This window comes from Sinocyclocheilus anshuiensis, unplaced genomic scaffold, assembly GCF_001515605.1.
Source record: "Sinocyclocheilus anshuiensis isolate Anshui unplaced genomic scaffold, SAMN03320099.WGS_v1.1 scaffold222, whole genome shotgun sequence".
NCBI classification, from domain to species: Eukaryota; Metazoa; Chordata; class Actinopteri; order Cypriniformes; family Cyprinidae; genus Sinocyclocheilus; species Sinocyclocheilus anshuiensis.
In genome coordinates, this window is record NW_015542408.1 from 3821394 (window position 1) to 3834563 (window position 13170).

A 13170-nucleotide genomic window follows, 5' to 3' on the forward strand; every position below is an offset into this window, starting at 1 on the left:
ATGTCTAGAACAATTCTTACAAGTATAACATGACGTAGCTGGGCGCCGCGGACAGACGCCGAACGGCGCTGCCGGTGTGCCTACACTCATAGAAAATAATATATTTGAATTCTAAAGACGTGGTGCGACGCGACACTGTGCTTCTCGTCCGGTGTGCGACCGCCTGAAACGCTGTTTAAAATCTACACACAAAATCCTGTTGAATTTTTTTGTTTTGTTAAAGTTTGAGTTTGGGTTTTACACACTGGCCTGTTATTGTTCCAAGCATTTATTTTAGATAAACTTGCCTCTAAATGGTTAGTGAATGCAAAACAAGCTGTGATTGGTCACGTGTCATGTCAGTCAGATGATCTTTTCCTGTCTAAGTGGGTGGATCCTGTTAAGAATAAGAAGCAAAGTGGACCAGACTAGTCAAAGTCTATATGTGAGATACTATGCTTATTTCTCAGGAGAAAATCTGAGGAGGAAGATAATGAAATTTGCATTTGCTCTCCATGTAGTCTAATTGCTGTGTAGGAGAAACAAATTTATATTAGGCTAAATTAACATTTATAAGGTTAGGTAACTTTCACAAGCGATTTTCTAGTTAAAAGTGCAATCAAAGTTTTTCCTCAGTGCTTTTCCTCAGTGTTTTTCCTAATTCATTTTATAAAATAAATAAAAAAAGAGCATTTTAGAATAAGTTTAAAATAATTTAGAAAACACCAGTTATATAGGCCTACTGGACATTTTCATTTCTTGTATAAATTAATCAAGGCTGATTATGATTAGTGTACTTCTCACGGTTGTGATAGATAGATAGATAGATAGATAGATAGATAGATAGATAGATAGATAGATAGATAGATAGACAGACAGACAGACAGACAGATTGGCTGATTATGATTAGTGTACTTCTCATGGTTGTGATAGATAGATAGATAGATAGATAGACAGACAGACAGACAGACAGACAGACAGACAGACAGCTGGACGAATAAACAAAATGATAGATAGAATGATAGAATAGTAGATGGATGGATGGATGGATGGAGGAATAAACAGAACAATAGATAGACAGAATGATATAATGATAAAACGATAGGATGACAGAACTATAGATAGATAAGATAGATAGATAGATAGATAGATAGACAGACAGACGAACAGACAGACAGACGGACAGACGGATAGATAGACAGACAGACAGACAGATAGATAGATAAAACGATAGAATGACAGAACGATAGATAGATAGATAGATGAACAGACAGACAGACGGATAGACAGACAGACAGACAGACAGACAGATAGATAAAACGATAGAATGACAGAACGATAGATAGATAGATAGATGAACAGACAGACAGACGGATAGACAGACAGACAGACAGACAGACAGATAGATAAAACGATAGAATGACAGAACGATAGATAGATAGATAGATGAACAGACAGACAGACGGATAGACAGACAGATAGATAAAACGATAGAATGACAGGATAGATAGATAGATAGATAGATAGATAGATAGATAGATAGATAGATAGATAGATAGATAGATAGATAGATGAACAGAGAGACAGACGGATAGACAGATAGATAGACAGACAGACAGACAGACAGATAGATAAAACGATAGAATGACAGAACTATAGATAGATAGATAGATAGATAGATAGATAGACAGACAGACAGACAGACAGACAGACAGATTGACGAATAAACAAAACGATAGATAGAATGATAGAACAGTAGATGGATGGATGGATGGATGGAGGAATAAACAGAACAATAGATAGACAGAATGATATAATGATAAAACACAAGTGACAACAAACCCACCCCATAAATCCATTTCCTGCAGACAATACTCGAGGCTGAGCTGACGCAAACTTTCAGCAGCTCATGATTTGCTCGCTGAGGGTCAGTGGATTATTCTGGAAGCCAGCGGTGGGCTTCGCTCTCAGTCAATGCCATTCTTCTCCCAACCACATGTTGACAAGTCAGCTTAATGTGAAGCAGGATAAACTGTGATTGGGGCCGTCGGTCCCGCTGTTTGTCCAAACTCTCTCCATCTCACGCAAAAGAGAAATCTCTCTCCTGCTGTCTGAAGAAACGCCGGCCGGGCCTCAAACTCGCCCACCTCTCTCCTCCCGGATCCTCTCCTGCGACTCCTGCGATAACAATCAATACAAGGTCCGTGTTAAATGAAGTCAAGGGTATTTTTGCGGAGGAGTACGTTTGTACGACTGGTTGCTGGTGGTTTGAGCTTATCGGGACGTGGTGTGTTAAACACTTTACGCGCTGAAATAAGTGTGCGCTCCATTATGTGATAATTCTGTCAATCATGAGGTCATCAGCACAGCTCCTATCACAAGAGGATAATTGGAGTTGTAACTGTGAATTACATTTTTTCTCTCCCTTCTTAAATGAAAGATAACAATACACGATGAATATGACTGTTTCTTTCGTATAGAGGTGATTACTGATGACGCCTCTTAATTAAAGTACCAGCGCCACATAACTTGAGAGAACATAACTTGAAATCTTTACCCTGATCATGTTTAAGTTTGGCTGTCCTTGCTGTATATGTATTTTAACATGTATTCCATTGTAAATGCATTACTGTAAATGTAATTATTGTTTTGTTTGTTTTTGGTGAGTCAAAATGATTTTCTGTGCTATTCAATAGTACGTCACAGACATTATTAATAGAGCTTAACGTTTTTGTCTCAGAATGTTCATTTAAACTGCATTGTTCTTTAGCCAAGATGTTGTATTTTGATTTTAAATTGAGTGTGTTAGAGAGTGAATGGTCAGGACGGTTTAGATAAACCTTTCAATTCCACGGACCAGCCTTCATACTGTGATTCAGTATGTGAAAATGTGGGCATACAGTATGTTTAAAAAATAACCTTACAAGCTGTGCTCATGCGATACGACATTCATTAGAATAATTTTTTTTTGAAAGTTTATATCATAATTATGCTTCTAAAAGTAAGTGCCAAACTAAACTGTCCTGTTGTGTTCAAAAAGTGGGGGAACAACTTTTGTGTTGTGGGTCAAACTTACCCACTTGATTGGTTTCCATGCAATTTGCCAAAAATGAAAAACACAAAAACCTCTTGTAGCTTGTCAGAGACTAAAAATATGAAATTTGTGAAAAATAAATAAATAATGAATAAAAATGAATTATAAATAAGAATAAATTAATATATTACTAATCCCCTTTTATTTTACAGTGTTATTTCTATTGTGTTAGAGGTCAGTTTCACTCACATATTTTTATATTCATCAGCTGCACAGACATAAAAAAGAAAGAAAGAAAAGAAAAAATTTTTTTTGCACACTATTTGAGGTATAACTATTATTTAACATTATTTGAATTTGTGTAAGTAATATGTATTGCTATTTGTACTACTTCCACCTTTTTGTATGGTTCTCAATTCCTTGTAATGGTAAAATACTGTATGTATCTCGAACTTCTTTTCTGTGCTGCAACAGTCTAGAAATTGAGATCCAAAAGCACTAACGACCAAAACAGTCAATTTTCCTTGGATGATTCAGAAAATGAGTCTCAATTTTGAGTAAACTTTGAGTCTTAATTTTCAAGTTCTCATGCATTTCATTTTTCAGTGTCTGACAAGCTAAAGGTTTTATGTTTTTTATCTGACTCTTTAGTGTTTTTCAAAAAAAAAAATGTTCCCTTCAAATTACACGGAAACCAAGGTGGGTCAAAGGGGGGGTCAATTTGACCACAACAAATTTTTTATGGTCCTTTGTCGAAACCTTGCATGCATGTTCATGATCCTAAATTAGAAATATTCACAAAATTTCTAGAAGAAATACATAGTTATTTTGAGCAGTGTGACCATCGAGTGTGGGTCAAATTGACCCCCAACACATCGGGAGAGTTTTAAAGGAACAATTCACTCCCAAAATGAAAATCAATTACTCACACTCAGGCCGTTCCAAACCCATATAACTTTTTTTTTCTGTGGAACACAAAAAGAGATGTTTAGCAGAATGTTTGCACTACAAAAAGGACAAAAAATTCAATTTCATTCCTTTTCAAAGTCCATTCACATATTCAGAATTGATGTTTGCATGCGAAACACCATTAGATCTCATTCAGCATTCATGTTGGTTCAGAAGAGTAAACGATGATGGAATTTTCATTTTAGGTGAACCATCCCTTTAAGGTTTTGATAATTAGATTTCAGCTTAATTTGATTCATCACGGGTTGTGGCGTGATATTGTCTGCTGTATGTGTGTATGTTGTGTCATTATATGTGGGTGGATGCAAATGCAACAGAAACGTAATACTTCCTGAACTTGTCAGAGATGAATTCTATCGGACTCTTCCTCCCCAGCACTGATGGATGAAGCAGATTGCATTAAAAAAGCAAAGATTAAAGGTCACGGCAACAGCGTCTCTTACACTTCTCCAAACCTGTAATGAATTTTGAAAGATTGCCTGAGTGTTTGCAGAAGAGAATCGCAGATCAAGAGAGAATGAGCAATGAACTTCTGTGGGAAATTACACACGAAGCTGGGGAGGGGAAATCGGCGTGGAAATGATTGATTGGATGGGCCAAAGGAGAATGACATCATGGATTTTGTTTATTCTCGATGGTAAGCGGCACGTGGCCTTTTAGCCCGCCATGTGATTTCACATCGGATTGTTTTCTAATATGCTTTGATGACACGTCTGGAATCCAATTACTCACCCTACAAATAACATGAACAAACTCAGCACACTGTGGAGTGTTTTAATGGGGGCGGCACCTGTGTCACCCGCCTATTCTCACACCCTCTCCAAACCTGTTACTGCTGCTGTCTGTGAGATATCTGATCCCTCAAACCTGTGATATATCACAAACCACACCTGGGCCACACTCAACCCGTAATACTGCTGCTGCTGCTGGAGAAGGGCTTTCGTAGATCATCTGGAATGCAGATGTAAAAGAGGCAACATAGCATTTGTGTCCTAATCGGTCTCATTTAATGCCATTTAATGTTACAGTGTCTGGTACAATAATGTTTATTATGTATTTCTGAAGTAAGGCTCATTATAAAGACTCTATGCATCTTAGATTTTTCTTAGAATATTTTATTAAATATACGTTATATAATTGTTTTGTTGAGTATATATACAGTGCCATGAAAAGGTTTTTGCCCCCTTCCTGTTTTTTGTTTTTTTACATTTTTTGCGTATTTGTCACACTTAAAAGATTCAGATCATCAAACAAATTTTAATATTAAACAAAGATAATGCAAGTAAATACAAAATGCAGTTTTTAAATGATGATTTCATTTATTAAGGGAAAAAAGCTGCCTAAACCTACCTGGCCCTACGTGAAAAAAAAATTGCCCCCTTCTGTTAAATCATGAAAAAACTGTGATTAACCACATTATTTTAGAAAGCTGTTAAATTTCACTCGCCACACCCAGACCTGATTACTGCCAGATCTGTTGAATCAAGAAATCACTTAAATAGAACCTGTCTGACAAAGTGAAGCATGCTTAAAGAGCAACACATCATGCCGTGATCTAAAGAAATTCAAAAACAGACGAGAAACAAAATAGTTGACATGTATCAGTCTGGAAAGGGTTATAAAGCCATTTCTAAGGCTTTGGGACTCCAGCGAACCACGGTCAGAGCCATTATCCACAAATGGAGAAAACTTGGAATAGTGGTGAACCTTCCCAGGAGTGGCCGGCCGACCAAAATTACTCCAAGAGCTTAACGATGACTCATCCAGGAGGTCATAAAAGAACCCAGAACAACATCTAAAGAACTGCAGGCCTCACTTGCCTCAATTAAGAAATGATTCAACAATAAGAAAGAGACTGGGCAAAAACGGCATCCATGGGAGAGTTCCAAGGCAAAAGCCACTGCTGACCAAAAAGAACAAAAACGCTCGTCTCTCATTTGCCAAAAAATATCTTGATTATTCCCAAGACTTTTGGGCAAATATTCTGTGGATTGATGAGACAAAAGTTGAACTTTTTGGAAGGTGTGTGTCCCGTTACATCTGGCGTAAAACCAACACAGCATTTAATAAAAAGAACATCATACCAACAGTCAAACATGGTGGTGGTAGTGTGATGATCTGGGGCTGCTTCGCAGCTTCAGGAAAACAGGAAGGGGGCAAAAAAAATTTCACGGAACTGTACATTGAGAGTTTATATGTGTATACACGCACAACAAAAATTATAATGATGGAATTTTCATATATAATTTTTTTCATATATAATTTTATACATCTACAGATAGATATGAATATATCTTGTTAAATATACTTATTTGTTGTATAAGGTAAGTTAACGTACAATTAAGGTTGTACTACAGCATTCACCTTTTTCATAAAACTTGCTAAAATCTATCTACTGCTCTTGGTTTTGATAAGATCACTTGTAGTCTTTGTCATCGTAAATGTGCTTCACTCTTCTGTTCCATATCCAGTACAACCGAACACTTACAATAAAAACAAGGTCATTTCATTCACTATAAATACTATTTGGCAGCACAGATCTGACTAGCGTCCTCACAGCTTGAGCTGGACAGCCATGATGCTTTTTCCCAGTCTTTCAAAGGCCTATCATTACTTTGAAACGTAAAAGCTAGTGATGTATAGACATCCTGTCAAGATATAGAACTCTGTGTTATGGTGACATGTCACGTTTAATATCACGCCTTTACATCAAACCTTCTTTACACTGTCGAGCCCGTGGTCCAGCGCTCTGATGAAACCCCGAGCATGTTTGCATTGACGCATGCTTTAAAAAAATCATACAGAAGACAAAAAAATGGTGAAAGGAGAGAGAAGATAATTGGTTGAATTCAAATGAGTGAATCTGACATCAGAACAGGCAGCTCGTGCATCTTTACCAAAGCAAAAAATGGCATGTTTCAAGCAGCTGTGATCAAAAGTGAGAAATAGTTCAACAGCATAAAGTTTTCAGTTCATGTCCACCAAACTAAAAAGGCATTTCTGACGTTTGAAGGTCGTTCTCGAGTTCTTTTATCCCACTTAAACTCATATGGAAAAAATCACCCACAACTTGTCTTTGTCACATAATGTCATATAATCAGCAGCGATCTTTTCAACAAAGAGACTTCAACTTATTCATTTTTCCATCTATGCCTGGGCAAAGCCTCCAAATCAACATTCTGACTGGCTGTAATTGCAAAGCCACCATGGTTCGATACACATGACCTTTACTACCTTTAAAGCCATTTCCATTTCATACAAAAATGTCCTGTTAATTGCAAAAAGGGGAATAATTTGTTCACCATGCAGTGTTTTGAAGACAATGTAAGAATTCATTTCCATCCTAATTTATCAATGCCACCGACCAATGTCAAAAACCTTATTTTAAATATTAACGTGACTTTCCCGCTCAAATGTAATATGGATCCGTAGCGTTCGCTCTGGACAAACACTGGGAATCTTTACTGTGAGATTAAAGAGGTCAGACAGTTTTATAATGTCTGGTTTTCATTGCATATGTGCAGTTTGTGTTATTGCATATTTGCAATTATTTAGTTCTGATGGGGGGGTCAGTATGACCTTTGGATTCCATTTTTTTTTTGCATTTACTTCTTTTAAAAATTACACAAAAGATCACTGTTTGCCAGATAAATTTTTTACATCTCAGATGGCCTGAGGGTGAGTACATTTTCAGCAAATTTTAATTTTTGGGTGAACTACTCCTTTTATTAAGATAAAACGTTTGATTTTGGGGTGAAATGTGACAGGTTTGGTGAGATACAGTAGCACACTGTACTCCCGTTTCATAAGGAACCAGACACACGTTGCTTTCTCATCCTCCACAAGCCTTTCATTCCCGCCGACTGATTTTGTTCCGGTGCAAGCGGATCATCAACAAACACGCAATCCTGCAGGAGCCGATGGGCGATTATGGCAGAGAGCTTATCATCAGGCCGCGGCGGCGCAATCAGGAGAGCGCTTGATTGGCTGTCGAAGAGTTCCAGAGGTTCCGATGCCACTGTATATCTGAATCTCTGAGGGCCCATCACGCAATCTTCAGAGTCATCAGGACTTCCTGTAAACAGCATATTAGCCACAAAAATAACCGGCTGACGTTCAGGCTCGGCTTTAAAGCTGTTATCTACAGTATGTTGCTATGGTAAAAGAGTTTGATATTTATAAATATGTGTAGCTGCATGTTTGATGTGCATGTATCACAAATATACACTACTGTTCAGAAGTGTGGAGTAAGATTTTTTTTTTTTTAAATAAATACATTTATTAATTCAGGGCACATTCATTTGATGAAAAGTGACAGTAAAGACATTATAATGTTGCAAAAAAAATCAATTCCAAATAATACTGTTCTTTTGAACTTCCTATTTATTAACAAATCCTGAAAAAAACGTTTCACAGTTTCCAGTAAAATATTAAGCAGCACAACTGTTTTCACCATTAATAATAACAATAAATGTTTCTTGAGCAGCAAACCATCATGAGATCATCAGAATGATTTCTGAAGGATCATGTGACACTGAAGACTGGAGTACTGATGCTAAGAATTCAGCTTTGCAACACAGGAATAAATTACACTTTAAAATACATTAAAGTAGAACATGTTCTTTTAAATTGTAACAATATTTCACAATATAGTTGTTTTTACTGTTTGCAGCATTGGTAAGCATAAGAGACCCCTTTCAAAAATATCTTACCAGCCTCAAACTTCTGAACGGTACTGTATAATGGAAATTATAAGGTTAAAGTGCTTTCAGAACAAGGGTATTTTCATGAATGCCATGTTGGGGCAAGTTGTCACAGTTGGTAAATGATGTAATTTTATAAAGTTTATTACTTGATTACTTATTACGCACCTAATTTCTGAGCTAAAATGGTTTGGTTTTGTATGTTTACTTTTTTGTTTTAAATGTCTGTGGTTTTATTAATTTTTCATGAGTTTTGCCTTAAGTTCCATTATTTAAATACATTTTGCTGAATAAAATAATAAATATTGATAGGATATAACACATTTTAAATGCAGATTGGTAGTGCAAGATAAAAAAAGAGAAAAGAAAAGAAAAACACTTCATGTAGTATTTCTTAATTCAAAATATGTCTACTTGTCAGCATAAATGTCCATAAACAGCAGGTTCACGTCATTGTGACAACTTACCCCATATAGTGCGATAACATCCCTGTTATAGAAGCCAATGCCAATATTTGTTCAGTATATTGAACAAAACTGTATATGTTTTGTTGAGCAATAAAATCTTGAATTTTGTTTCCTTGTTAACATTATAGTTAATACTTTGAAACTGTCTTTCAGTACTTACAGTACCCGATCCTTAGAAATATTCCCTGCTGTAACAACTGTGACAACTAGCCCCGGTCACACGTATTACATGTGAAAAGAATACCATGTGCGATGAGTTCATTAAATTAGGTTTATTTATGGAAGTTTTCTTGTACATAGTTCACCATGCAGTCTAACAGTAGCTATTTATCCACGTCACGTAACACAAACAGGAACACGATCATGAAGTAATATGACATCGTTATACACCAGGGTTTGAACGTACAGTTTACATATTTACAGATGCCCATTCGTCATTCTCAGCCTTGCCACACGTCTGCTTTCTCACCGATCACAGGACACACGAGGGGGGTGAAGCAGTGTTTAACAAAATGTAGTAACTGCAAGGCACAAAATGTTTATACATTTCTTTGTTTATCAGGGAGTAAAAAAAAAGGTTTCGCATGCCACACAACATCACACAACCGTCGTGTTGCATAGAAACTGTGGCGCTACTTCAGTCGGCTAGAGAGAAACGTGAAGCCTGTTTGATATCCTCCACGTGACAGACCACGACGTCACGTCTCATTCGAGGCTGATTAGGACCACATTACTGATTGATGGGGCAACCCTCAAATAACATGCCTTAACGCTTAGGCATGAAACAGCTGAACCTGCTTAGATGTCGCTAGCTGGCTGATCAGGTTCAGTATCATCAGGGATGTGATAGAAGAGGTTTATGTGTACTTTAGCGGTGTACTTTTAGACAGGGCCGGGATGGCGGAAGACTGGTGAGGTAGCTCAGTCTCGTGTGGAGCTTGAAGTGGTGGTCACCAGGAGGGCAAAGGTCACGGGTAAATAGTAAAGCAGCCAGGAGGAAGAGGATGAGGGTGCTGAGGATGAAGGACTTAGATCTCTAAAGTGCCAGACTAATGGCCCATGCACTAACATCCATTTAGGTGTCCGCTCCAGACCCCACATCACTACCCACAGGTGGAGTATCAGACCTCAGAGAGCCTCCACTGGGTCAGTCAGGGTTTACACACAGGTGTGGCGAGACTTCCAGAGAATCTCTACAAGAAAAACAGATTGATATAGTTAGTAAAATTGTAGTAACTGCAAACTCACAGATCTTAAATCCAGAACACAGATACACAGCATACTTATCGCTTAACAGTGCAAAAAAAAAAAAAAAAAAAAAAAAAAATATATAATATATATGTGTGTGTGTGTATTTTTTTAATTTACACAAAACACAACATAACCTAAATCTAGTACATAATTAATTAATTGTAAACAAATTATATACTGGATTTAAGTTATATTATAATGCATCGATTTGTTTTTTTTAATCAACAACTTGTACATTAATTATTGAATGAATTTCTATGAATTGCAATTAAGGCAATTCCACTTCTTGCCATTGCAATTCGACATCCTGTCTACAACTGAATTCAAGTTCACTCTCACGGTACAGAAAGATGCTAAAAAAGATGTTATATGTGCAAGATGTTATATGACCAAGATATTATAAGTACAATAAAGCATTGCATTTGACTGGTATGTTTGCTAGTTTGGCTCAGGTCTTCTCTGTGTCATGTGACACTGCAGTGCATTTGACTGTGCAGTGTGAGCTGAACCCACAATGACTGCAGGGCTGACATGATAGTGTCTGTAGAGACAGATAGTTGGCTCTCTCTGCTGTTTACCATGTCCCTGAAGCCTCGGGCGCTTGCTGAAATGTGTCCGACTCACCAACTACCAACAATCTTCAAGAAGACCTTCCCTTTGTATCACATAACCGTCATCATTTCATCATTTATGTATGTGGTGGTTACACACCAAAACTTACATTTTCTTAGAAATATCTGCAAAGTGTTAGCTAGCCGCAGGGCTGTGCATCATTCAGAACTGCCTTCGAAATTTATGCTCATGAACTGAAAGGAAGCCAAGTCCTAAAAACCAATCCTGTACTAGCTCAAGTTTGTTTTCCATCTGTTAATTCTACCAGATTACAATGTGTTGTATATTGCTGCAGTCAGGAAATTTATTTGAGACTAAGAAAGCAGCGTTCTTTAAGTTTTCCATCTGCTGTATATGCTTTTCATCAAGAGAAATTGATTGCCGACTGACACACGTTCATTATATCAGCCCTGCGCTGATGAGGCCACAGCAGCGACTGAGAAAGAGACAGTAAGAGAGAAAGGCAGAGAAAAATGAGAAGACAATTCCAAGGCTAACCCCACTGGATATATGGACCATGTTACGTAATGAATGCTTTTCAAACCAATTTACTGGTAAAGGAGTCATCATGTAGAAAGTACAGTGGCCTATAATTTAAACCATAACACTGCCGGTCCAGACCAGGCATTTGCGTCATCGAGAAGTGAGCCTTTGGGTTTTTATCAAGCAGAATTTCCCAAGCAACAAACAATGGAAAAACACAAAACAGGCTCATTTCAAAACACGCTACTAATAAATCACGCCAACGTGCAGTACGGAGAGCAATGGAAAATGGGGTTGTTTGCAATGTAACGCTTGACGTCGAAAAGACCCCGCGGCTGTTTTTCAGCGGTGCGGCAGAAGTGGCCGGGAGGGAGAGGTTGTGTGTGTTGAAGCGAGTCCTATAGCACCTACCTTGACCTGAGGCCTGCTGCTGACTCTACTCCTTCCTGCAGATGAGCTATCTGTCTGCGGACCGCTGATCTGAGCCCTGCAGCCCTCCGCAACACCACCGCTGCTCTCTGACCTTGCCAGCTGGAAGAGAAAGAACAAGAGAAATCTTACCTTTATCATTTAGTCCTTTTTTAACATTTTTTTATTTGTAAAATTTGTTACTTTGATATTTAATTTTTCCCCCTTTTTAAATTAAATTAAATTGTTCTTTGAATTTTTAATTTCTGCGCCAAAAATGTTACTAAACAAAACAGCAAACATGATGATTGTTTTCAGACAGGTTTCACAAAATTAGATTAAATTAAATTAAATTAAATTAAATTAAATTAAATTAAATTAAATTAAATTAAATTAAATTAAATTAAATTAAATTAAATTAAATTAAATTAAATTAAATTAAATTAAATTAAATTAAATTAAATTAAATTAAATTAAATTAAATTAAATTAAATTAAATTAAATTAAATTAAATTAAATTAAATTAAATTAAATTAAATTAAATTAAATTAAATACAATTTCAAATTAAGTATTAATATGTTTAATAATAAATATTAAATTAAATTAAATTGTTCTTTGAATTTTTAAAACTTGAATTTCTGCGCCAAAAATGTTACTAAACAAAACAGCAAAAATTATGATTGTTTGCAGACAGGTTTCACAAAATTATTAAATAAAATAAAATTAAATTGAATAAAATTAAATTAAAAATAAAATAAAATTGAATAAAATAAAATAAAATAAAATTAAATTTCAAATTAAGTATTAATATGTTTAATAATAAATATTAAATTAAATTGTTCTTTGAATTTTTAAAACTTGCATTTCTGCACTAATAAAGTTACTAAACAAAACAGCAAAAATGATGATTGTTTGCAGACTTCTTCCACTGGAAAAGTATTTACAGAAAAGTCAAGCTAAAAATGTCTTAATTTCCTCGAATGTTCTAAAATTAGCTGTCTTTGAATACTAAATTAGAATAATGAAAATATTTTAACATTAAAAAATATCACCTATATAAAAAAGTTTCACCTGTTTACATTTGTACCGTTGTTATATGATTTATTTGGCACTATTCACATATATGCTAGAAATGTTTCAAAATTGAATCTATACCAATAAAGTACAGTGAATTGAAACTGAAAAATTGAGAGAAAAAAGGCAGATAAAAAGAGATCAGAAGCAGAAAGAAACATGAAAATATTGAGTTTGGGGGGGGGGGGG

The 13170-nt window shown here is 36.1% G+C and overlaps 1 protein-coding gene across 1 annotated transcript in view; it reads right to left on the reverse strand.

Annotated features, from left to right (window-relative positions):
* Positions 1–9420: 9420 nt before the first annotated feature.
* The window catches only part of LOC107693080 (A-kinase anchor protein 6-like), a 68593-nt gene continuing 64843 nt past the window's right edge, over positions 9421–13170 (reverse strand). The window contains exons 8-9 of the mRNA XM_016492324.1: positions 11910–12029; positions 9421–10345 (exon numbers count right to left, since the gene is read on the reverse strand). Of these exons, the coding sequence (XP_016347810.1) occupies positions 10304–10345; positions 11910–12029 (162 nt within the window). The 3' untranslated portion in view covers positions 9421–10303. The remainder of the gene's footprint in view (positions 10346–11909; positions 12030–13170) is intronic.